The sequence below is a fragment of the Marmota flaviventris genome, chromosome 12 (genome assembly GCF_047511675.1).
Source record: "Marmota flaviventris isolate mMarFla1 chromosome 12, mMarFla1.hap1, whole genome shotgun sequence".
In the NCBI taxonomy this organism is placed as follows: Eukaryota; Metazoa; Chordata; class Mammalia; order Rodentia; family Sciuridae; genus Marmota; species Marmota flaviventris.
The window spans coordinates 72,180,883-72,205,392 of NC_092509.1; the positions used below are offsets into that span (position 1 = coordinate 72,180,883).

General features: G+C 42.7%; 1 protein-coding gene across 1 annotated transcript; it reads left to right on the forward strand.

Moving 5' to 3' along the window:
* Nucleotides 1–7,115: 7,115 nt before the first annotated feature.
* Irf6 (interferon regulatory factor 6) lies at nucleotides 7,116–23,521 on the forward strand. Its single transcript, XM_027934754.3, has 9 exons — nucleotides 7,116–7,177; nucleotides 10,815–10,909; nucleotides 11,440–11,616; nucleotides 15,440–15,644; nucleotides 16,683–16,811; nucleotides 18,873–19,031; nucleotides 20,044–20,436; nucleotides 21,875–21,993; nucleotides 22,808–23,521. Exons 3-9 carry the CDS (start codon nucleotides 11,443–11,445, stop codon nucleotides 23,030–23,032), a joined length of 1,404 nt encoding a protein of 467 aa, XP_027790555.1. The 5' UTR covers nucleotides 7,116–7,177; nucleotides 10,815–10,909; nucleotides 11,440–11,442; the 3' UTR covers nucleotides 23,033–23,521.
* Nucleotides 23,522–24,510: the final 989 nt, after the last annotated feature.

The following is a 24,510-nucleotide window of genomic DNA, read 5'->3' on the forward strand; positions in this document are numbered from 1 at the left end:
CTGTCAGTGTCTAGGCACAGGGACCAGATCCAATGGCCTCTTTGAATACTAGGTAACTAAAGTTTTAGGCCTTGTGGAGAAATTGGGGTTGAAGGAGTTTGTAGGATGTCTCTGGTCGGCCTAACCACTCAAGAGAGTGGAAATGCCTATAGACATCATCTTTGTTTTTTCTATACAATCACAGAGTTGTTAACTAGATTAGTCTGGATTGAGGCTGGGCATGTGGACTGCATTAAGAGAAGGTTCTCACAGTGGATGGGTGAAGGGGTGGGGCTGCTACTTTGTCAAGGAACCTCTCATCTATACTCTCCCTTCTCTGTCCTTTAGCAAACTGCATCTTCTCAAGGGATATTCATTAGCTCTGAGGTCCCCACTTGGACCTTACTCCTAATGTAGTCAACAGAAATGAGGTGCCTCATATTCTTTCTGCTTCAAGAATAAATATATAGAAATACATTTCTGTTCCTGAATTTCACAGTTTGGCTATCTGTTCCTTCCTTACTCCTCCCTCTGTCTCTCTCTTCCTCCCTCCCTCCCTCTCTCTCTTCCTCCCTCCCTCTGTCTCTCTCTTCTTCCCTCCCCCTCTCTTTCTTTCTGTACCAGGGATTGAACCCAGAGGTGTTTAACCACTGAGCCACCTCCCCAACCCTTTTAAATATTTTATCTAGAGTCAGGGTTTCACTAAATCACTTAGCGCCTCTCTAAGTTGCTGAGACTGACCTTGAACTCATGGTCCTCCAGCCTCAGCCTCCCAAATGGTTGGGATTACAGGTGCACGTCACCACACCTGGCTATTTCACAGGTTCTTATTAAATGAATATTGGTTGCCAAGAACCATGCCATATTCTTGCCTAAAGATGGATGTGGGTGGGGAATACAGAAGTGAGGAAAAAAAAATGTCTGCTGAGATCATTATTGTTTTCTTTCATTTAATCCTTTGGTCAGTCCTGTGAAATAGGCAGCATTCTTATTTAACGTTAGTAAACCGAGGTTTGAGTAGTTCAGACAATTAAAAAATGAAAGAACGGAAATTTGAGATAAGTTTTGACTCAAAGCAGTTTGTTCTTTGGAACTCAGGGCTGCCTCTAGAGTTTTCTAGCTAGACCCTGTTGGAACTAGGGTCTGTGGCATTTGTTCACCTCCTTTGCAGGCTCTTTCTTCTCTCTTAAAAAAAAAGTAATATTGAAAATATTTTTGTTAATGTAATGTATCTGTGCCAGGTGTGGTAGCAAAAACCTGTAATCCCAGGGGCTCAGAAGGATGAGGCAGGAGGATCACAAATTCAAAGGCAGCCTTCACAATTTAGTGAGGCCCTAAGCAATGCAGCAAGATCTTGTCTCGAACTAAAACATATAAAGGGCTGGGGATGTGGCTTAAAGTGCCCCTGGGTTCAATCCCTGCAATAAATAAAATAAAATAAAATAAAATAAAATAAAATAAAATAAAATAAAATAAAAAGTCCTGTAAGCTTTATAACCAAAACATCAACTCTCTACACTCCCTATTTTTGCTGAAATAATATTTTGTCTCCTGGTATTTTTGTTGAAACCTCTTATCCAGTTTTTATTTGTTTGTTTGTTTGTTTTTTGTACCGGGATTCAACCCAGGGGTGCTTAACCAATGAGCCACATCTCCAGCCATTTTTTTATATTTTATTTAGAGACAGGATATCACTGAGTTGCTGAGGCTGGCTTTGGACTCACGATCCTCCTGCCTCAGTCTCCCAAGCTGCTGGAATTACAGGCATATTCCATCATGCCCGGCCAACACACACACACACACACACACACACACACACATTTCTTTATTGTAATTGTACTGGAATGATCTGAGGATGGAGAAGAGAGAAACACATTTGGTCTATCGATCATATTGATCAGAAGTTTGTCTTCTTGATATACTGTTCCCCCCCCAAAAAGAGATTCTGTATCCACACATACCTCATTTTTCTGAAGCCAACAAATTGTGCAATTCTCCTTTAGCTCTCATTGAGTCCAACACTGTGGTAGGATTTCCTGGCCTAAATAGTTCCTGTCTGGTTGTCCTCAAGAACTTGACAGAGGCCTGGAGAGAATGTTCATGCAGAGCAAATAAAGGGCGGGTGATAGCAGTGATGGTCAATCCCATCCACATGCCACTCTGCCAATCTCAGAGAACTTCCATATCCAGTAGCTCACTTCAAAGCAGCATATAATTGCAGGACAGGTTGTTCGGAGCTGATCTTCAGGCCACTGCTCCATCCCCATAGGACAGCATATTTAAAATTGGAACTGTAAACCTTTACATTTTTGGTGGTTATAGTTTCTTGATCAGCTTTCTTTGGTCTGTAGAGCCATGGAAACTCACCTGGCTAGGGTGAGATGGGAAGTAGACTCTCAGGTTTGCCCTGAAGGGGAGGAAGAATAACTGGAGGGCTGGGGGAGGGGGCTTACCTTCAAGTGATTTAATTGAGCCTTGGTTTTCCTCCTCCTCCCACATAGTCAATTTTGGAATAAAAAAGCTGCTTTTTTATTTTTGGTACTGAGGATTGAACTCAGGGGCACTAAATCACTGAGTCCCATCCCCAGCCCTATTTTGTATTTTTTTAGAGACAGGGTCTCACTGACTTGCTTAACACCTTGCTTTTGCTGAGTCAGGCTTTGAACTTTTGATGCTCCTGCCTTAGTCTCCCCCACCGGGATTACAGGCATGTGTCACCATGCCTGGCAAGAAATCTGCTTTTTGAGAACACTCACCCATTCTCATTTTGGTTCAAGGATAAAGAGAGTCATAAATGAATAACTCTGAACACAGTAGTGGGGAATTCTCCTAGAGTTTCAAGCCTAAGTCTGTTCCATTGCTAGGGTTGCAAAGTGAGATTCATTCATGTGTTTATATTGCCAGCCTACTGTGGCTCCCCACCATCTCGTGATTCTAGGATTTGAAGTATATTCTGGAATACAATCCATATCGCGTAAGATGACAGAGACAGGGTCAATAACAGAGCCACAACCAATGTGTGCAAAGGGGAATGAAGGGAAGGAGGGGGGAATGAGAATAGGAAAGACAGTAGAATGAATCGGACGTAACTTCCCTGTGTTCGTATATGAATACATTACTAGTGTAACTCCCCATCATGTACAACCACAAGAATGGGAAGTTACATTTCCTGTATGTATAATATGTCAAAATACATTCTACTGTCATGTATAACCAAAAATAACAACTAAAAAATTAAAAATAAAAACAACCAATGTGTGTTCAGTTTAGGCTGTGGTTTACAAAATGTGTTAGGCTCATCTCTATTCCTGGTACCTTGAAATCTTGGATGGAGGCTGAGATAAACCAGGACCAAGAAAGGATTTGGAGTAGATCTGAGGCTCCAGAATACTTTCCGGGGCCTGAGTTCCTTTGAGAGAGCACAGAATTGGTTTAACTTAATAGTCCCACTTCCTTTTCAGCAACTCCATCAAACTGGCAGTCTAATCTCAGATATTATTTATTATCAGGGACTCCAGCAAGACTAAGCTCTCCATTGTATGGAGCCCTTGGGAAGGTTCCCAGTTGCCACACCCTCTGCTGTGCCAAGAAGAGAGTAGGATTTGGAGCTCAGGACTTTTTTTTTTTTTTTTGTTACAAGTCTGAAATTACAGAGGTTAAAGTCTCTGAATAGTGAAAAAGACCCCTTTCCACAAAATAAAGCACACCTGAACACTGGGGCTTTACTTTGTTCAATTGCACTTGACTGAGAGTGGGAGAAGGGAATTCCCCAGCTCCCTGTGGCTGTGAATCCGGGCCCCTGTAATGAAGTGTACATCACTCTGCCTGAAACTCAGACTCACAAGTGAGTCAGCAATGCTCCACCTGAGCAGCAACAGAGGACATCACAGGCTGAGTCCCACTGGGGATGTCTGAACCCCGAAGGGGCTACATTGGGAATACAGAAGAATAGATTCCTTTGGTGCCCTTTGGAAGTGCTCACAAGATGTTGTTAACCCCGAGACCAAACCAGGAGGTGTGTCTCAAGCAAAGAAGACTTCAGAGTGGCCTACTGCCAGGTCTGATCATTTGAAGAGCCAGAAAGTTCCTCCTGATCTCCATCTTAATTGTTCTTGCATTCTCTCCTTTCATTGATTCCTCAGTAGAGTGACATGAACACTGGGGCTTTACTTAGTTCAATGGCACTTGGATCGATGGGTGATTTTGGAAAAAAAAAAATAGACAACAAACAGTATAGCACCATTCAGAATAGATTCTGGCTGGAATGCTGAACAGGCTCCCAGTGGAAAGAGCCCTGGGTTTGAGTTCTGGTCTTGGCTTTGTGGGTGACTTGCCTGGTGACTTTGAAAGATTATTTTACCTATGGGTTTTTCATCTATAAAAAGCAGGGACTTGGATTCAGATGTCTACAAGGTCAGGCAGTTAAAGTAAATGAGAAAGCTCAATAGAGTGGGGTTGTCCTTACTGTAAGGTGTAGGCTTCCTCTAAATGGGCTGCTGTTGCCTGGTAGAACTTTTGGTCAGAGTGTCCAGGAACTCATGACTCTTCAAGAGATGCTGTGAATCTAGATGTTTATGTGAAATCTCTTGGTATTTAAAATTCTGTGTGGGTCAAACAAAAGTCTCTAAGCCAATTTTATCCCTGGAATAGAGGATCTAGAATAAAACTCCCCTATCTCAAATTTTCCTCATTCTAAAATGTGTATCTTCTAATGAAGATCCTTAAGAAATCACTTTAGTTATGGGAATTTCAACTAGTGCAAAAGTAAGTGACTGTGTGTGGTTCATATTTGGATGCTGTTGGACTTTTGGCTTCTCTCAAATGGCAAATGGGGTGGTCTCCCCCTAACCCCTACCAATCTGCATACACACTAGAAATGGACTGTTGGCTTGGTCTCAGCAGCCCAACCCTAGGCCAGTTGGAAGATGCTGCTTGTTTAGTGAGCTCATTAGCAGTAAAGAGCAGGCTAGCCTGGTGAGCTAGCCCCTCCCAGTGAAGAGAAGAGTGGCTACAGGGCAGTGGTTGACTTGGAGGCTGGCTGCAGCCTTGCTACCTTCCCAGCCTTTGGTGGCTACATTCCAAAGCTGAGTTGGGGCTAGGAACAAACCTACATTATTATCAGGGGCTCTACAATTCATATCAATTTACTCGGACTGCCATAACACAGTACCACAGATGAGGTGGCTTAAAAAAGATAAAATTATTATCTCATTTTCTCCCCCTTGCAGTATTGAGGATTTGACCCAGGGCTGCTCTACCACTGAGCTACAACTCCATCCTTTTTGGTTTTTAACTTGAGACAGGTTCACACTAATTAGCCAATCAGGCCTTGAATTTGCTATTTTCCTGCCTCAACTTCCTGAGTAGCTGGGATTACAGGTGTGCACCACGGTGTCAGACTTTCTCAATGTTCTTGAGATTAGAAGTCCAAAACAGCCAGGTATGATGGCTCACACCTGTAATTCCAGGGATTTGGTAGGCTGAGGCAGGAGAATCGAAAGTTTGAGGCCAGCCTCACAACAAAAGTAGTGAGGGTCACACGGTTAAGTTAACATGACCCTGTCTCAAAATAAAAAAAAACTGTCTTGGGATATAGTCCAGTGGTAAAGCACTCCTGGGTTTAATCTCTGGTTTGGAAAAAAATGTCCAAAATAAAGGTGTCATTAGATTCTGCCAAGAGCTGTGGGGGGAGGATCTATTCCAGGTCTCTCTCCTTGACTTGTAGACTACCATCTTCTCTCCATTTCTCTCTGCATCATACTCCCTCTATGAGTGTATACCTCAGTGTCCAAATCACTTCCCTTTTGAGGACATCAGTCATACTGGATTAGGGTTTATCTTAATGACTTCATTTTAATTTGATTACCACTCTAAAGACCCTCTCTCCAAATAAGGTCACATTCTGAGATACTGGAGGTTAGAACTTCAACATATGGGTTTGGAGGTGGGGCACAATTCAATCCATAACACCACTCCTCTAGTTTCCCCCTCATTACTTTCAACTCCAAAACCTAAGCACCCGGTCCCTGACCCATCTCACCTGTGACAGAGCAGTGCTTGAGAATGGGAGTTTGTGTCATTTGCTGATATAATACTGCCAGTAAGCATGTGATCTATAAGGATGGGGAAGGTGAGGAAATGCTCATTAAGCAAATGGGACTTGGATTTCAAGTAATAACAAAAGATGCCTCTTATTCTGTGAGGCACTGTCTATAGGGTATTTTTTTTAAAATTCTTACCCCAATAATAATTACAAGTACTTAACATAGCACTTGATAAGTGCCAGGTATTTCCAAGCACTTTATATGCAGTAATTTTAATTCCCACAACATCCCTATGAGGAGGTACCATTATTAACCTCATTCTACAGATAATAAATTGAGGCCCACAGAGCTTCCGAAACTTTTGTGAATCTGTAGTATCTGATGGAGTTGGGGCTGGAACCTCAATAGTTGGCACCAGAGACTATGCTTTTGATAGTGATTAGAAAAGGCAGGAATCATTGTTCTAATTGACTATATGAGGAAACTGAAACCAAGAGACTAACTTATCCAGGATCACACGGGTAAGAAGGCAGATTTCCAGGCTAGAAAGCATTGGACAGGACCTAGTGTTAGAGTCCTTTCCCCACAGCCAACTCCACAGAATAGTAGGGCCAATCTCAAAACCCTTATTTGGGCTTAACTGTCTGCATACCTCTGGGTAATTATGGGGCATGAAAGTGGGGAGGTACTCTCTCAACTTAGATTTGACCTCCCAGTGGTTTCCTGTTCCCAGGACCACTATCCCCGAGGCATAAGGGCGAGGCTTACGTCTCCGACTTTTCTAAGCTCAGTTTAGAAACTGGGAGTGGGCTGGAGAAGAGGCTGGGAGGGGTGGATAGCACAGGAACTCAAGAGTATCATATTTCTCACACGCAGCCAATCCCGAACGTCGGAGGGCGTGGCCACACCTGGAAGGCGTGGCCAGACTGCGGAGGGGGCTGTGGCGTTCTGGGGCGAGGCGCTGACGTGAGCTCCGCGCACCTGGGCTGGGCAGGTAAGGGCTGGTGCGCGACTCTGGGAGGAACCCTCAGTCTCCACTTGCGCAGAGCCAGGAGTCACTGGGCCAGGCCGTCGAGGGTCACAGTGGCTAAGGGTGATCTTATTGCGGACTTGATTCAGAGGGACATCAGCTTCGGGTAGCCAACTGAAGAAAGGTGGGGACGCCAACTTCTGGAGACAACCTAGAGCGAGGGGAGACACCTCCGTGGGTGGAGAAGGGCTCCATTACAGTTTGTGTGGGTGGGAGAGCCTGCTTTGATACCCACTGGAGCTGAGTGCATGTCGCCCTCCTCTAGGTAACTTTGGGGTCCTAGTTCCTCAGCGCTGGGCCCCTCCCGATTCCCTCCTGCGGAAATGGAATTCGCTGTCGCTGCTCTTGGCCCCCTCCCACTCACCTCACCGTCGGATCGCGCCAAGGTGCCCCCACCCCCACTCCCCTTCTGTGTTAACTAACTTGGTCACTGGCCCCAGGGTCCCAGAGGGAACTTCCCAGGTGCTCTGGCCCTAGGTCCTGGTGGGTGTTTTGGGAAATTGGGAAGGAGGACGACCAGGAACTTTGGCCGGTTTGTTTTCCTTCCCTTAGTTTGTTTAGCACAGTCAGGCCTCTGCCCTGGGCCTGGGAGACACCCTTGGATTTCCAAGTAGCTAAACTAGGTGTTGGGGAGGGTGGCGCTAGGCGTGGCCGCTCGAGGTGAGGCCCTCTTTGCCTGAAGGGGCTGGAGGTAGGTGTGGGGAAATGGTGAACGTCTTCCAACCCTGACAGGGAAGGAGGGCTGGGGTGCCACCCTTTATAGGAAGCCTACTTTGTGGCTCCTACTCGGTTCTCTTGGTGGATACCAAGAATGGAAGCCCGGGAATGGAGAGGGAGAAGGTGCTTCAACAAGTATTGGAGACCTTCAGGGTTAGATGTGTGTATAAAACGTGAGAGTGCCACCAGTATCCTGCATCCCTTTTGTCACCCTCCAACTTTAATCCAGCAGGAAGGAAGGAAGGTGAATTATGGGTAGAGACCCAGACTTTACCCCTGGGGAACTTAGGATGGCATTTCAGTTTCCTTCAGGAGGAAAATAACAAGTGGGACTTACTCTAAGATCTGTCTGCAAGAAATGGTGGGTGTATTTTACTATGAGCAAAACTTAATGACAGCCAAATCAGGGCATTGAGGTAACAGCGCCCCTGGAAACTAGCCTGGGCAGGGGCCTGGAAGGTGGTGTCAGTACTGTTTATAGAGGTCATGCCCCCTGGACCCAGCCCATGAGAGAGGACAGTTAGTGCCCTGGGGAGGATGAAAGAGTCCCTGTTCTGTGTTCACTGTGAGGGGAGTGGATGGGTGGCATCTTTGTCTTTGGATGGTTACATACCTGTTTGAGAGACGGCCTTGAATTTTGCTGTGATGGCAGATGGAGATACCAGGGCTGATTTTAATTAGGTAAGTTTGAGTGGTGAGAGGCTTTAGGAAGAGCACTCTGATTTAAGTGTGTTTGAGAATGGGTGTCATCCACTCACTTTGTTGTTCCTTCAGGGAGGCTTTGTTGTTGTTTTGGTTTGTTCTCTTAGTGTGTAGAAGAAGATAGGAGGGTCTTGGAATGTATGTAGAGTGCAGTAGCTAGCTAGATTTGGTACAGCTCACTCTAACTTAGGAGTGTTGGTTCTGGACTCAACCAATACCATATAATGCACACAATTTTTGGTGCCTCAGTTAATGCAGCTTTGAAATGGGAATAATACCACCTCTAGGATCCTGAAGATAAAAGCAGACATACTAAGTAAAAGTACATGTAAAACTGAAAGTCTTATGCAGGTATGAAGGATTGATATCATCTTTTATGAGAAATGGTATGGTCCTGTGGTTAAAAAAAAAAAAAAAACTACTGGAAGTTAAAAAAAAATTGAAACATGTCAATATAGGGAAAGGTAAATGATATAGGAAAATATAAAAAAATACCCATAATCCATCACAAGGTAACATTATAAAACTCATATTGCATTGGTATATTTTCCCTTTTTCATTTCTGTGTGTATGTGCATTTGTATAATAGTATGTTATGTTAAAAAGTGGAAGTACTACATATAATCAGTGTTGTATGCTGCTCCCCTCCCAATTTCAAATTGTAAAACTTTCTCCAGATTCCATAAAATTCTTCCGACACCCTTTATAAATGGCTGTTTGATATTGCAGCCTGAATATGAAACTTAGCCACTTCTGACTCTTGGCATTTTGGTTGTTTTCAATTTTCTCTCTCTGCCTATTTGGAGAGTCTCAGTTATTAGACGGCAGGTGTGTGTGGGGGGATCTTGGCTGACTTTCAGAAGGTGGAGAGGGTTGGCAGTGAGGTAGGTAGGGCACACAGGAGGGCAGGTTGGGACTCTTTCCCATGAGCTGAGGTGGGGTTGTTCAGGTATAGTCCCATCTGGGGAGAACACTGAGAACCCAAGCTCTAGATTTTCATCACTGATCTCTATGGGTGGCTGCTCCTCCTTCCCCATCCTAGTTGCAGCTCCTTATCATGGCCGTATTACCTCATTTTTTTTTTTTCTTCATGGACTATGGATCAACTACAATAAGATCAGTCAAGAGGTAAATTTCATGTGTCTGACAGGCTCTGACACAGGTTTTACCAGTAGTGCAATAGAAATTCTCAAAAGCCCCTTACTAGGCTGATTGGTTTCTGGTCCATTTCTCTATTCTCTTTTTACTCCCTTTGCTCTATTCTCCTTTTGGTAGGGCCGTGACTGGGAGGAAAAGGTAGAACTTGCCCTTGGAAGAAAATGCATTCCCTCCTGATTATAAGGAGTACATGTACTACATGGTTTAATGGGCTTGCATGCTGCCCTTCAAAATACCAAAGTGAAGAATGGGGGCACTTGAATACTGTTTGCCAAGCTCACTTGCCCACTGTGAGCCATGCTCCCTGGGGGAGGGTTTCAGTTGCTGGACTCCGTAATTGGGTCAGAAGGCTCAGATGAGAGCAGTTCCTACCTTGCTCTTAAAGTGCCAGAGGCTGAGTTGGGTTTGGGTTCTTCGAATTTATTAGGAATCTGGCTGGGGAGGAAAGTGGGATTAGGGTCACTCCTTGGCCAGGCTTGTCTGAGTGGGAGTGTTCATCTGACTTACCTGGTTTGGTTTCAAAACTGTGATCTAGCTAGGGATCTTTCTGGGTGTGAATGTCATCACTTCTTTTTAGGCTATTGTGGGGGCTTGAACAGTTCCAATGTGGATTTTCTCAAAAATGGACATCTGATGAAAACATTGGGCTTCAGTGTTTAATAACTAACACAGTGCTTGGCACACAGTAGCGGGTGAACAAATATTTGTTGAATGACTGTTGTTTTTCCAGGCCTCCATTTCTTGTCTTAAGTAAAAGCAAAATAAAAACATCAAAAAGTCCAAACATAACATCGCAGGCAAAAATTCTCCAGTGACTACTTTTTTCTTTGGGCACCCGATCCAGGCAGGCCTTTGTTTTCTGCTGAGTGCCGGCTGCACAGTTATCTGCTGTGCCCATGTATTTTTATGAGAATCAATTGCAGACTTTACCCAGGCTGGCGCCTCTAACTAATCGACTCACTCCAGCCTCTGTGGAGAGATAAACAGACCCAGGTGAGGAGGCTGTGCTAACTGTGCAGGGCTTGTCTTATGTCTGTTTCTTGTAGGTTAAAGCTAGGAACTGTGGTATTTGATTATTATAAGGGCTTCTGAGCTTTACCAGACTGTTTTGGAGAAGTGTTCTCAGAGGCTTTGTCTTTACTGTTCCCGAACATTCTCCTAGAGACTGCTTTTTCTTGGTACAGAATCTTTGGGTGGTCAAGAGAAAGAAAAGTCGACTCAGCCCAGCTCTTCAGAACTCTGTGAATAGACTGCCTGGACAGACTGCCTGCTCACCCATGTAAGTGAGGACTTTGGAATCCAGGATCCGCCCCTCACATACTCACCATGATATGGGCTTCTTATTAAACATTCCTACTCGTTTTCAGTTGTCTCATTTGAAAAGAGAATGCACTTCTTGCCTTTGTATGTGCTGTTTCCATAGCTTTTTTCTTTCCTTCTCATGAGGAGAGATTGTAAAGAGCAATTGCCCTTCTCTTCCAAAGCCCTTGGTACTTCAGGAAAGACTGTTCCAGCAGGGATGACATCACCTTTTTATTTTTCTGCTTCAGATTTAAATAGAAGAAATGTGATCTACTTGCATGATAAGCCTGATTTGGCTAAAGCATGAAGTATAAATGGCTTTGGAATAAGAATCAAAAGAACCTTTTTACCTCTTTCCTACCTGGCACAGTTTATTCCCATATTTAGTTTCTTTACTGTAATCTAGTGAAACTGTAGCTCTAGCATACGGGAATGGTAGCTGGGAAAAGTTCCCAGTGGCTGGCCTAATTTTCCTGCTCTCCCTACTTCTTATCCCCCTACCCCCAGATCATGGCGCTCCATCCCCGCAGAGTCCGGCTGAAGCCCTGGCTGGTGGCCCAGGTGGATAGTGGCCTCTATCCTGGACTCATCTGGTTACACAGAGACTCCAAACGCTTCCAGATTCCCTGGAAACATGCCACACGTCATAGCCCCCAACAAGAGGAAGAAAATACTATTTTTAAGGTAAAGGACTTCTTTACCATATGAATTAAAAATTCTTCCAGTTCTCAGAACTTTCTGGGTTTGTTTGTTTTTATTTTGTCTGTTTTGGCATGAGGAATACACTAAATCTAAAACTGATGAAACAGATTTATGATAGAATACCCAAACTTATCAGGCATAGTACTTCTTGGGGCATGTCTCTTGAAGCCCTGTATTTCCCATTGGTTGAAGGTATTTAATTCATGTTCCAGAGGAGTTGAGGTGGGGTCAGCTAAACTGTAAGTGGTTGTACTGATTGTGCTTAGGTCAGCCACTTTTCTTCATTCCTTCAGGGCCCTTGCTGGAAGTCAGGTGCTTAGACCTGAGGATGGCTCTTAGACTAGGGCAGAACTTGTATTTAGCACAAGCTAGGGAACCTATTAGGGAATATGGCCTGTAAGATGGGTGTAGAGGGCCCTCAGGACATTATTCTTTTAATATTAGAATATATTGCCCATATTCATAATGTCTCCTTAAAAGTTAAGAGTGATTTAAATCCAAATTTTTAATTCTTTCAATACATTTTCTGTGGTATTGGGATTGAACTTGGGGCCTTGCCCATGCAAAGCACACTCTCTTACCACTGAACTACAGCCCTGGCTTAATTATGTTTTTTTAAAATAAAAAATAGCTCTGATATGATAGTCATTTTATTGAACTGAAAATAAGATTTAATCACATAGCATCTTACAAAATTGAAGTGAAACCAAGGGCAGTAGGTTCCATGTAGTTGTACTTCCACGAGATGTACTTCTACTTCAGACCAACTTCTCCCTGCTGCTCCCTTCCATCTCAGAAGTAGATTTAATTCCTGAAGTCCCAATTCACAGAGAAGCGAGTTTGCCCTTTTCTTCCCTGACTGTGAACTGGAAGGCAGAAGTGTAATCCAGCCCTGACTGTGGGCCTCTCAAGATTGATGTCCTGGCTTCTTGTTGATATTGGATCAGGAAAGGGCAGGAAAGGTAGGGTCAGAGCTTACACGAAAGCCATCCTAGTGATATTTCCCCACTGACTGGGTTATGCCAGGTGTAGAGAGGAGAGGCAGAGAGAAAACTGGCCTGTGAGTACTTAGAAGGAATGTAAATGAACACACCTAATGTAGATATAAGTAAAAAAGAGGTGTTATAGAAAATATTTGGAAAAAAACCTCCCAGTTATTGAAGTTGGCATTGAGGGGATTGGCCTGCCCTGGATTACTGGCCTCCCTGTGGCCTTGGTCTGAAACTGGATTTGTAATTGAAGTGTCCAGTTGGTCATGGGGAAGAGGCTGATTCCTGAATGCCTCACACATGAGGGTGACCTGAATGCTTGGGGTTTGAGGAAACTCTGGGGAGTCTGCTTGGCTTTATTTGTATCACTGTATCTGCAGAATATGAGGGAGGGCCTGGGAGGTCAGGAGAAGAGTTAGGGTGCTTTCGCTGAGCCCAAACTCTGATACGCCTTTAGTAAGACACATGGATGAGGAACTGGCATGCACTGGGTGCATGTGTCTATGATCTCACTTAATTCTCATGATAACCCCTGAGAGAGGTATTACCTGCATGTTGTAGATGCAGAGGCTGACTCTCTGAAGGTCTGACTAACTTTTCCAAAATCACACAGTGAGTACATGGTGGATCCAGGATTTGAACTCATGTCTTTTTGTTCCTCTATCCCCTTCCTACTAACACTGCCTTTTCTAAGGCTTATGGAGAATTGGAGTATCTGGCCTCAAATCATGCTATCATCATGAAGGTTACCCCTTCAGCAAGGCAGGTAACCTCAATGGGCTTCAATTTCCCCATAGAATAAATTTGGTATGAAAGCAATCTTACTTGCAAGACTCACGGGATTATTGTGGAAATTAAGTGAAAATAAGTTTTGGAATGGATTTGTAAAGCATTATAAAAAATAGAGAGATTTTCTTCATTTTAGAAAGAGAAATAAATAGTGGGTATGGTGGTGCACACCTGTAATTCCAGTGATTCAGGAGGCTGAGACAGGAGGATTGCAAGTTCAAGACCAGCCTCAGCAACTTAGCAATGTCCTAAGCAACTTAGCCAGACCTTGTCTCAAAATTTTATAAAAAGAAATAAAGATCTCCACAGAGATCAGAATTTCTCTAAAGCACAACTCAGGATGGGTTTGAACAAGTAATATTTATAAGTCACAAAGATTGTTACATGGTACTTCTTAGGACCACCTTTCTTGATTCTGAAAAGAGTACAGTCTTCTGATGCATTAAACATGGATCCTTAGTGTCATCTGAGTGGGCCAGGAGGATGCTGTGGTAAGCAGGAAGGTGGGGCTGTGGTTCTGGCTTAGTTTGGCTGTTCTCCACGGAGGGGCAGGGCTTTAGGGAACCACAGAAATTTGCAAGCTTCTGCCAAAATCTGCACAGCCTGAGTTGGCTGGGTGGGACCAGAGTGAGCATGAACACGGAGGATCAAACAAACAGAAGGAAAAATATGGGGAGGCAGCAATAGGTACAGCAAGTAACTACAGATGTGTCTCCCAGACACTAGGGACCAGTGAAGTTGAAATCACCTAGGGGATTTGATGGAATGGAGCAGCAGTTAGGCCCCTAGTTCCTGCTAAGCCACTGAGTTCTTTATCTCTACCACAAAACAAATGTAGGAACCCAATCTGAAAAGATAGTAAGAGGAAGTGAGTCTGAATTAGAAGAAGAGGAGGAAGATTTTGATTAGCTCTGGAAAGAATCTTCCTCATGACTACCAGGCTCTGTAGGGAGGTGACTGAGGGAGATCAAAAATCTGTAGGATTAGGTAGAAAAATTCAATTTCTGTTTTAGGAAGAAGTGTATGGTCAGAACCAGAGACAGAGAAGTTGGTTTGCACAAGTGACATGCCCTTTCATCTTGAAAAGTTAATGTGTGCTTCATATGTTGAGTTTTCTCTAATGACATTTCCTTATTCTATATCAAGTGTCACACTCCTGAAGACAGTTCAGAGATGAGAGCATATGTTAGCAAAAAGGGAGAGGTATCCAGTGAGTGGAAACTTAAATGCCTGTTAGACCTGGATGGGTTTCTACTACTTGCTTTGTTTCTAAGGAACTTGGTCTATAGGCCAAGCAGCCTGGCTTTTCCTTTTCCTCACTGGGGAGACTACCTTGTTCCCCTTCTCTGGTGATACTGCTGCAAGTTCCCTTATTTGAAATCAGAGAGGAAGAGTCAAAGTGGTTTTAGCCCATGCTACCAGCCATTGCCATGGTGATGGCATGAGGTTTCTAGTGCAGTTGGAGTTTGAGAATAGGGAAAGATGAGAAGTATGGGTTTATTAGAATTTGCAGCCCTCAGCCACGTGGGGCAAGCTGACCCCACATAGTATGCTTCCTGTCCTCCTAAAGGCTATGGGTTTCTATAGTTCTTTATGTATAAGATTAAAGACTGAAGGGAGGGGACCAGCCAGACAAATTCTTTTTATTTGCCACCCCTCTTTGTTGTACATATTCCTACATAAGCAATCCATAATAAAAATGGTTAAGGAAGAAGAAAAAAGATTTGCTCCAGACTTTTTATTGTTTTCAACCCTTCATTGTAGCATCGTCGTCTTGACAGGTGCTGGTACTAGGCTTGAGATAACAGTCCTCCTTTCAAAGTTAAGTTTGCACATAACTTATTTCCCTTTGGCCCCACCCCTCCTGATCCTAAGGGCACTGTTGCCTGCTGTAACCTCTGTAAAATGGGATAAGACTGTGGGTCACTCACCCAGATGTGTGTGCGTCTATATGAGAAGGGGTGAGCATATGCTTTGCAGTGGTCCCAGGCGATAGTAGGCACTAATTGCAGTTTCCTGTTCCTCAGGCCTGGGCTGTAGAAACGGGGAAGTACCAGGAAGGGATAGATGACCCTGACCCAGCAAAATGGAAGGCCCAGCTCCGCTGTGCTCTCAACAAGAGCAGGGAATTCAACCTGATGTATGATGGTACCAAGGAGGTGCCTATGAACCCAGTGAAGATATATCAAGTGTGTGACATCCCTCAGCCCCAGGGTTCGATCACTAACCCAGGTAAGGCTCAGGTGCTGGGGAGAAGGTGGGCTATATGCCAGATTGTGGGATGGACTCTTAAAGAGATAGTCAAATTGAAAACAGCCTGGTTTTCAGAGTTTTAGACTGGTAAAACTTGAAAACCTATCCCTAGGAAGGACCCAAAGAGCAAATGGTATATGTTCAGTAATGTCTTCTTGCTCACATAGGGGAAATGGTTATTGCCTGCATTGTTAGAGCATGAGAAGTACAGTATAGAGTTCTGCTGTAAAAATAGCCTCTCTTGGGACTTGAGAGGCCAGGTTGTTTTGTAGGAGGAGGAATTAGAGCCTAGAAGGTTTGAGTTCTAAACTTCTTTTTATCACTTGACCTGTTGTGGGACTTGAATCAAGTCATTGGGCCTCTTCAGCTCTAAAATTCAGGATCTCATCTTTCTTGCCTATTTCAAAGGCTATTGTAAGAATCAATTGACAAGACATGTAAAAGCTATTTAGTTCTTTAGAAATGTTGGGTGAGTGATCATTTAATTTGTAGGATACTTTTGCTAAGAGAAAAACACCTGATCCTCCTATTTACTCAATTCTTAGTGAATAGTGAAAGCCAGATAATTTAGACATGTAGTCCAGTGAATCCAGGGAGGCCCTGCCATAAGATAAGAGTCTCTGCCTCATGAGAAGCTCAGAAGGGTGGAGCTCAATGAAGACTTGCCAAATAAAAATTTACTTTGCAGAGTTCTTAAAAGAGGTGCCTGAGTACAGAAAGTTAGTAGTAGCAATACTAATGTACAGAGATTAAAGTTTAAGAGAAGGGAATGGAATCTGCAGCTTCTGGATTGGGGAAGAGAGAAGAGCATATATTAGGACCCATAGGAAGATTTGGAACTGGGAGTTAGTATACCCTAGGTTCCCATTTTTTTTTTTTTAAAGCTAGGGTATTGAGAATGCATACTAATCCTGACGAGACTCTGTGCTAGTAGTCCCTTGCTTAGGTGATGGGTCAGCTGCAGTGATGATAGTTTAACTTGAAGCACTAACTTATGGGCCTATGTATTATGTGTAGGATCTACAGGGTCTGCTCCCTGGGATGAGAAGGATAATGACGTGGATGAAGATGATGAAGAAGATGAGCTTGACCAATCTCAGCACCATGTTCCTATCCAGGACACCTTCCCCTTCCTGAACATCAATGGTCAGTGGACTGGTGGGTGGTATGGAGGGATAAGGAGGATGCAAGGATTTTGGCTTTTAAGCTGCTGACCCCTTGGCTACCATTGCCCTGGGAGTAGTGATTGGACCCTGTGGTCAGACTGTGCTGGTCTGAGAGCAAGGAGTAGTCACAGGCAAGGGAACTTTGCTGGCTCAATTATTCCAGTGCAATGAAGTGGGTTCTAGGCATAAAGGACATCTAATTCAAAGAAATAAAAAACAATTAAACTCATTCCAAATCCCACATGCAAACATCAGTGGTTATAAATTTTACCTGTTTTTTTTTTTTTTTTCAGGGCAAGTGCAGATAACATTTTTATGAATTGTAGGCAAACTGTTCCATCAGTTCCCTTGGTATAAATTCTGTGTCACTTCCTTCTACTAGGTAGGGACTACTCTACCTAGGCTATATCATGGGAAACTTGCTGTTTCTATAGCTGTTGATACTAGGCTCTGATGGGATTTATCAGCAAGGAGCCTTTCTTTTGTGAACTTTTGAATTTAGCTTCCCAGGAACAATTAGTTGAGAGGTTGGGAAGCCTCTGTGACTGCACACATTCTGAAGATACTCAAACACAAGTTGAATTGTTCTTCTGCAATATCTTCATGTCATCTCTCCACTGAAATGCTCTGAGCTAAATGATTCACATCCAGTTCAGCTATTTACCATATTTTTAGTACCACCTGTATGTCATGGGTCACTTCAAATAACTTGTGCCACCTAAAAAAAACTTAGTATATCAAGATGTTTTCTTTAGGATTTGGGGGTCTCTATCTTTGAGAACCAGGAATGACACTTATTGTCTGTCCAGTGTCCCTCTTTCACTTATCCTGCCATTTAGATATTTGTAACCGAGTGATGAGTAAATAAAAATTCCGTGGAATTTACTTCTAGGTTAGTATTGCCATGTGCTATATTCTCACTTAGAGAAATTTTAAGATCTGGACATCTGGAAATGCAGATGTTTTCCCAAATTCTTGGCTGACTTATTCTGTTCTTCTCACCCTTTAAAAGTATGAACCAGTTACTCCAGGATCCTGATTTCCTATCTCTGCTCATATTTTATTAAAGTTAACATGTGTCCTTATGTTTTGAGCTGCCTCGGATTATTTTTGGAAAGGTGTGGACTATATATTAAAAACAAAAATGTCAATTGGATACATAGATTTAACTATACTTGAACAAACAGGGTCAAAGAAACATTAACCTCTGTGATTTCAGAGCTGTTGGGGCAGAGGAAGAAGAATTATTGAAGAATAGATGCCTAAGAGGTGAGGCTAGGAAGAGGAATCTGTAGACTTTGGAGCAAGCCAACTTTGACAGTAACAGGGAAATAGGATTAGGCTTTTTACTCTTCTTTAAAAGACTAAATTGAGTATATTTGAATGAATAATATGTTCACATGGTTTAAAATCCATAATCGTACAATAAGGTAATCAATTGAAGTTTTCTTCCATTCTCTCCCTGAACTTTCTAATTCTTTCCCTGGAAAAGACAAATCTATGTTCTTGAGTATCCTTCCAGACCCTTTTTAAAATATATTTTTTTAATTTTTAATTTGTTCTTTTTAGTCTTCCAGACATTTTATACATGTAAAAATATTTGTTGATTTTAATAGAATTTCTATATATTAATATTTACTCAAAGATAATCGGCTAATTCAATTGAGTTCACTTTATGGAAGACAACTAGCTTCTATGTAATTGCTGAGGCCAAACTTTGTTGCAAAGCGTCTCACACTCATGCCTTTTCTAATGTAATGCTTCCCTTCCCCAAGATAAATCACTTGTTTCTGTTAATCTTTTGCAAATATAAGTTTTTAAAACTATGAATTTATGGGGTAAATAATATGATTAGGAAGGAGGTGTTGGGGAATCTTATTTTGTATTGTGAGTTATGGGAATCATCGGGGTGGGAGATCACACTAGATCATGTTTCAGTGTTTGATTCTTGTCTTCAGGTCTTGTTAGTTCTTAGATCCTCAGAGTGGGTGATGTTCTTGTGTGCTACTCCTTCCTGTTCACCCACATCCTTCTGTTCTAGGTTCTCCCATGGCACCAGCTAGTGTGGGCAACTGTAGTGTGGGCAACTGCAGCCCTGAAGCAGTATGGCCCAAAACAGAACCTTTGGAGATGGAAGTGCCTCAGGCACCTATTCAGCCTTTCTATAGCTCTCCAGAGCTGTGGATCAGCTCTCTCCCAAGTAAGTGAGCACTGATCTTTCTGGGTCTTCATCTCTTACAATAATCCCTTCTTATTGCACTTTCTGCTTCCATTTCTTTGGAATGTGTGGAGTAGCTGCCTGCCCCACAAGTGCCCTATTTCCTGATTGTCAGATGAGTCACTAGGGAAGTAAAGAAACATCGACCCATGCCTCATTGCTCATGGGGATGTTCTGATTGGTTATATAGCTTCAGGTTACTCACCTCTTAGGTGGGTAGGAGGCCTGAGTTTATTAGTCTGACAAGGGGATTTGTGGAAGGAAAAAAAAAAAAAAAAAAACAACAGCTGTGGGATAGGGAGGTTAATAGCCATGGATATGGTCAAGGAGGTTCTTGATTTTGAGGAGCGTTAGGGGTCTTTCTGAATTTGGTACAAATTTATCTTAAAGAAGAATCTACACCATTACCCTGATTTCCCTTTCATACTATGCTTTGGTGTGAGAGCAAATATTTTGTCCAAGAGGCTAAGTAGCTTTGATAAAGCCTACTTGGTTCAACGAAGACTTGCCAAATAAAAATTTACTTTTCAGAGAACTGTGCTTTTGGTGTATATTAGAACAGATCCAGTATGTGCTCACATTTGTGATTTCTAGAAAGATGGCTAAGTATTTCTTTTTGTTCCTCTGGCTTCTTTGTGCCAAAAATTAGACACAAATCAGACACCTTACTTTTTAGCTCCTTCCAATGCTTATTGGTGTGGACAGTTGCTCCATGAATATGGAACACCAGGACTCAGCACTTTGGTGAAATTATAGTCCTTAGGATGTGGTAACTGACCAGATGGGCCTCAAATGCTTTGCTTCGAAGCAACCTTTTGTGTGAATATTCCTGGGATATGTTGATGTTTCCCTTTATTGCAGGAAGGATAACTCTGGCAGTGGCCTTTCTGAATTCCAGTTGAAAGGTGGCTTGATAATGATGGACTTGCATGAGTCTTAGGGACAGACAGGCAGAGAAGTGGAGCAGAACTCACTGTCATGTCTCACCTTGCAGTGACTGACCTGGACATCAAGTTTCAGTACCGTGGGAAGGAATATGGGCAGACCATGACAGTGAGCAACCCGCAGGGTTGTCGGCTCTTTTATGGGGACCTGGGTCCCATGCCTGACCAGGAGGAGCTCTTTGGTCCTGTCAGTCTGGAGCAGGTCAAATTCCCAGGTCCAGAGCATATCACCAATGAGAGGCAGAAGCTCTTCACCAGCAAGCTACTTGACGTCATGGACAGAGGTCTGATCCTGGAGGTCAGCGGTCATGCCATTTATGCCATTAGGCTGTGCCAGTGCAAGGTGTACTGGTCTGGGCCATGTGCCCCATCACTTGTTGCCCCCAACCTGATTGAGAGACAAAAGAAGGTCAAGCTATTTTGTTTGGAAACATTCCTGAGTGGTGAGTCTTTTTTCACAAGTTTGATGGTGGGAATTGCTCCTGGAAGTTTAGTCTTCCTCCATCCTTCCTTTTTTTCTCCCTCCTTTCCTGGCTTAGCAGTGATCTTAACCAAAAAACTTTCTTCTGCTGGAGGTCAGGGAAAAGAGAACCTAGATTCTGAAGATGAAAGTGACCTAAGCATGAGGAAAGGAGTTCCACTAGAAGGCAAAAATATATGGAAACTATTTCTAGAATGGTTGTGGCTCCTTCAGTGGCAGGAGGAAGACAGTATTATTGTTAATCCCTGAATGTTATTAGCTTATATTTAACTTTAGAAGGTGGTCTTGTTCATCCTGTTCAGAAAAACATACTTTTTTTTTTTTTGAGAAATATTCGATGAATCGAAGCAGATAATTTTAGGAAGATTATTAAGATGTGAATTTCACAATGTGGTTTGAACCCCAAGACTAGATCAACTACATCTAATAGAAGAACCCTCTGAAATGATGGGGATGTTTTCCAGTATGGTAGCCTGGTAACTGCTAGCCACACGTGACCACTGAGCATGTAAGTGTGACTAATGTGGCGAAGGGACTATTTCCTTTCCTTTCCTTTTTTTTTTTTCTGAGAGAGAGAGAGAGAGAGAGAATTTTTTTTTAATATTTATTTTTCAGTTTTTGGTGGACACATCTTTATTTTATTTTTATGTGGTGCTGAGGATTGAACCCAGAGCCCCGCGCATACCAGGCTAGCGCGTTACTGCTTGAGCCACATCCCCAGCTCCCCACCCCCCTTTTTTTTTGGTACCAGAGATGGATCCCAAGGGCACCTATCCACAGAGCCACATTTCCAGCCCTTTTTATTTTTTTTTAATAAGAACATCAATGACTTTATTTATTTATTTATGGTACTGGAGATTGAACTCAGGGGCACTCAACCACTAAGCCACATCTCCAGCCCTATTTTGTATTTTAGAGACAGGGTCTCACTGAGTTGCTTAGTGCCTCCCTTTTTTGCTGAGGCTGGTTTTTTAACTCACAATCCTCCTGCCTCAGCCTCCCGAGCTGCTAGGATTATAGGCGTGTGCAATTTATTTATTTTTATATGGTGCTAAGGATGGAACCCAGTGCCTCACATGTGCTAGGCAAGTGCTGTACCACTGAGCCACAATCCCAGCCTTTATTTTTTTATTTTGAGACAGGATTTCACTAAGTTTCTTAGAGCCTTGCTATGTTGCTGAGGCTGACTTCAAACTTATGACCCTCCTACATCAGCCTTCTGAACAGCTGGAATTACAGGCATGTACCACTATTCCTGGCTGTGGGACTATTTACTTTTAATTAATTTAAAATTAATTGCCACATGTAGCTAGTGGCTAAGGGGCAGCATGAAAGATGGTATTTACTGAATGGTTATGGACTGACCTAATGTATCAAATTTATTCTTCTATCTTCTGCAGATCTTATTGCCCACCAGAAAGGACAGATAGAGAAGCAGCCACCATTTGAGATATACTTATGCTTTGGGGAAGAATGGCCAGATGGAAAACCTCTGGAAAGGAAACTCATCTTGGTTCAGGTGAGAAAATAAGGGTGTACCAACAATTCTTCTTTTTGCCAACGCATTAGTCCTCAGGTGTGGGTTGAGTCCTGATTGAGTATACATTAGTCTGTGTGAATTTTTATCCCATAAAATAGGGTAGCAGATTCAGACTTTGTACGGTAGAGCCAACTTAGAGAAGATGTGTTTCTAAAATAGGTGATTGATTTAGTAAAGACCTTATTTTTCATTCTCTTACTGATATTAGAGTCTTATTGAGATCTTTTAAGATATGACTCTTGCTAGCTTTCCTTAGAAAAGCCTTTTGAGTTGTTTTTTAAGAAGGTAACCTTATTCTAGGAGTGGCAGCAAGGCCACTTGGGGTTGTGCAGTGAAGCTGGCAATAGATGGCATTTGGTCTTGCTAAGTAAGCAGCCATTTATTTAGGCATTTGATGTGATGCTACATCTACATTCTCTACTTTCAACTGAACCAACTTCTACAGTGAAACTTGGCAGATGATCTGGAGAGATGAAGGTATATCCTATATCTAGACATTACAGTGGTACTTCCTCAAAGACTCCTTGGTTCTTCCTACAATCTTGGTCCCTCCTGCTAAAAATACCTCTTCAAGTTGAGCGTGGTGGCACATGTGTATAATCCCAGAGAAAGTCAGGGGCCTGAGGCTGGAGGATAGCAAGTTTGAGATAGGCTTCAGTTTGAGACCCCCTCCCCACAAAAAAATAAAAGGCAGGTGGGGGAATTCCTGGGCTCTATCTCCAGTTACCAATAACAAACAGATAAAAATTACCTTTATCTCACTGGACACTTGTGTGCTTTGTGTCCTGAACAGGTCATTCCTGTGGTAGCTCGGATGATCTACGAGATGTTTTCTGGTGATTTCACACGATCCTTTGACAGTGGCAGTGTTCGCCTGCAGATCTCGACTCCAGACATCAAAGATAACATTGTTGCTCAGCTGAAGCAGCTTTATCGCATCCTTCAAACCCAAGAAAGCTGGCAGCCCATGCAGCCCACCCCCAACATGCAACTCCCCCCTGCTCTGCCTTCCCAGTAATCTTGAATGCAATCTTCTCCCTCTATTTTTTTTTACAACATTGTACATATGTTTTTGTGATTTTTGAAAAATATTCAGATTTAACCAGCTTTTAAACCTTTTTCTTTTAATAATGTTAGAATTCTCTGACTTTTAAAATATACCTAGCTTTTAAAGTTGATTTAATTTATGGAAAAAAAATATCACTCCTCGAATTTCCTTTTCTTTTTAAAAACATCGGATGGTAGAAGGAAATTTAGTCTGGGAGTTTGGACACCAATGTTCTAGCTGCAGCTTTGCTTCCAATGTGACCTTGAACAATTCATTTAACTTTTGGGCTTCAAATTTATCACTTGTAAATAAATCAGAATTGGAAGGATGCCCAAAATTATGTTCAGTTTTAAAACTCTGATTCAGGAACTGTATTCTACTTGTGCAAGGCAAAACTGCCTGGATCAGAACCTGTACCACATTTTTCTTCTTGCTTTCATTAAAGTTCCCTCAAGCACTGATATGTCCAGGATTGAGCTCTGTTTGACCTGTTCTGCTAGTACAGTAAGCTGGCTCCCTGATGGGGAAAGTAAGAGGCCGACTGGTTGCTTAGGAACCAAGCTTGATATCTAAATAGAAATGGGTGCCAAAGTCTGAAAGTCACCTTGCTTGTGGAGTAAAAGTTCATAAATTGAGCTTCTAAAAGGAAGCTGATGACACAGAAAGCCTAGGGATTCTGTGAAAGAATGAGTTGTCAGGTGTTCACCTTGTTACAACTCAGATACCACCTTGTGTGTGAGCGAGATGAGCACATGTGACTCAGTGGTAGATTTCAGAGGCAGGCTCTCTCTTTTAATTTCCTTTTCTGGGAAAGGCCTATGAATGAGCTGGCCACCTAGGATATATTCCTATGACTATAAAAGGGCCTGCTCCTGTTTGGAGACTTTTAAAAAGTTTTCTCATCATTTGGATTTTTGATGTTGGAAAAAATGAGGTGTTGGGTGTCCTAAGGCCAGGGTGTAGAAGGGTTGGGCAGCACTCTTCTGGAACAGACTCACCTAGCACAAACCTGCTCATCTTCCTTGCTAGGGGAGGTATCTGGGTGTGAACTATGAAGGTGAGGAGTGGTACAGAACACTGCCACTATATCATGAACTAGTCCATCTAGTAATCTTTGCTTAGCTCCTGACCCTTCTAAGAAGAAATTATACATGATTTAAACTCTTATCACCTAGTAGAAAACCTAGTTGTGGGCCCCAGTCCTCTTGAATACTGAATCTGATTGTCTACTTGTTCAGGTCATAGTAAGGAAGCCCATGTGTAGCCTTAAACCCTTAAACTAAACCACCTCCTACTTTTCAAGTAACTGAAAATTGGGCTAGCTTTATTTAGAGAAATTAAAAGCTCAACTTAATCAAAGGTGACAGTGGTAGTTATTTAAAATGCTTAAGAATCGATTTAGGGTCCTTAAGAGAATTAAGGAATCTGGTATTTTTAAAGCATGTTCA

Bases quoted from the DNA above. Each gene is read 5' to 3' on its own strand.
- Irf6 (XM_027934754.3), top strand. From the start codon at position 11,443: ATGGCGCTCCATCCCCGCAGAGTCCGGCTGAAGCCCTGGCTGGTGGCC. The intron at 15,645-16,682 runs GTAAGGCTCAGG...TATTATGTGTAG, and splicing joins GGGTTCGATCACTAACCCAG to GATCTACAGGGTCTGCTCCC. The intron at 19,032-20,043 runs GTAAGTGAGCAC...CTCACCTTGCAG, and splicing joins GTGGATCAGCTCTCTCCCAA to TGACTGACCTGGACATCAAG.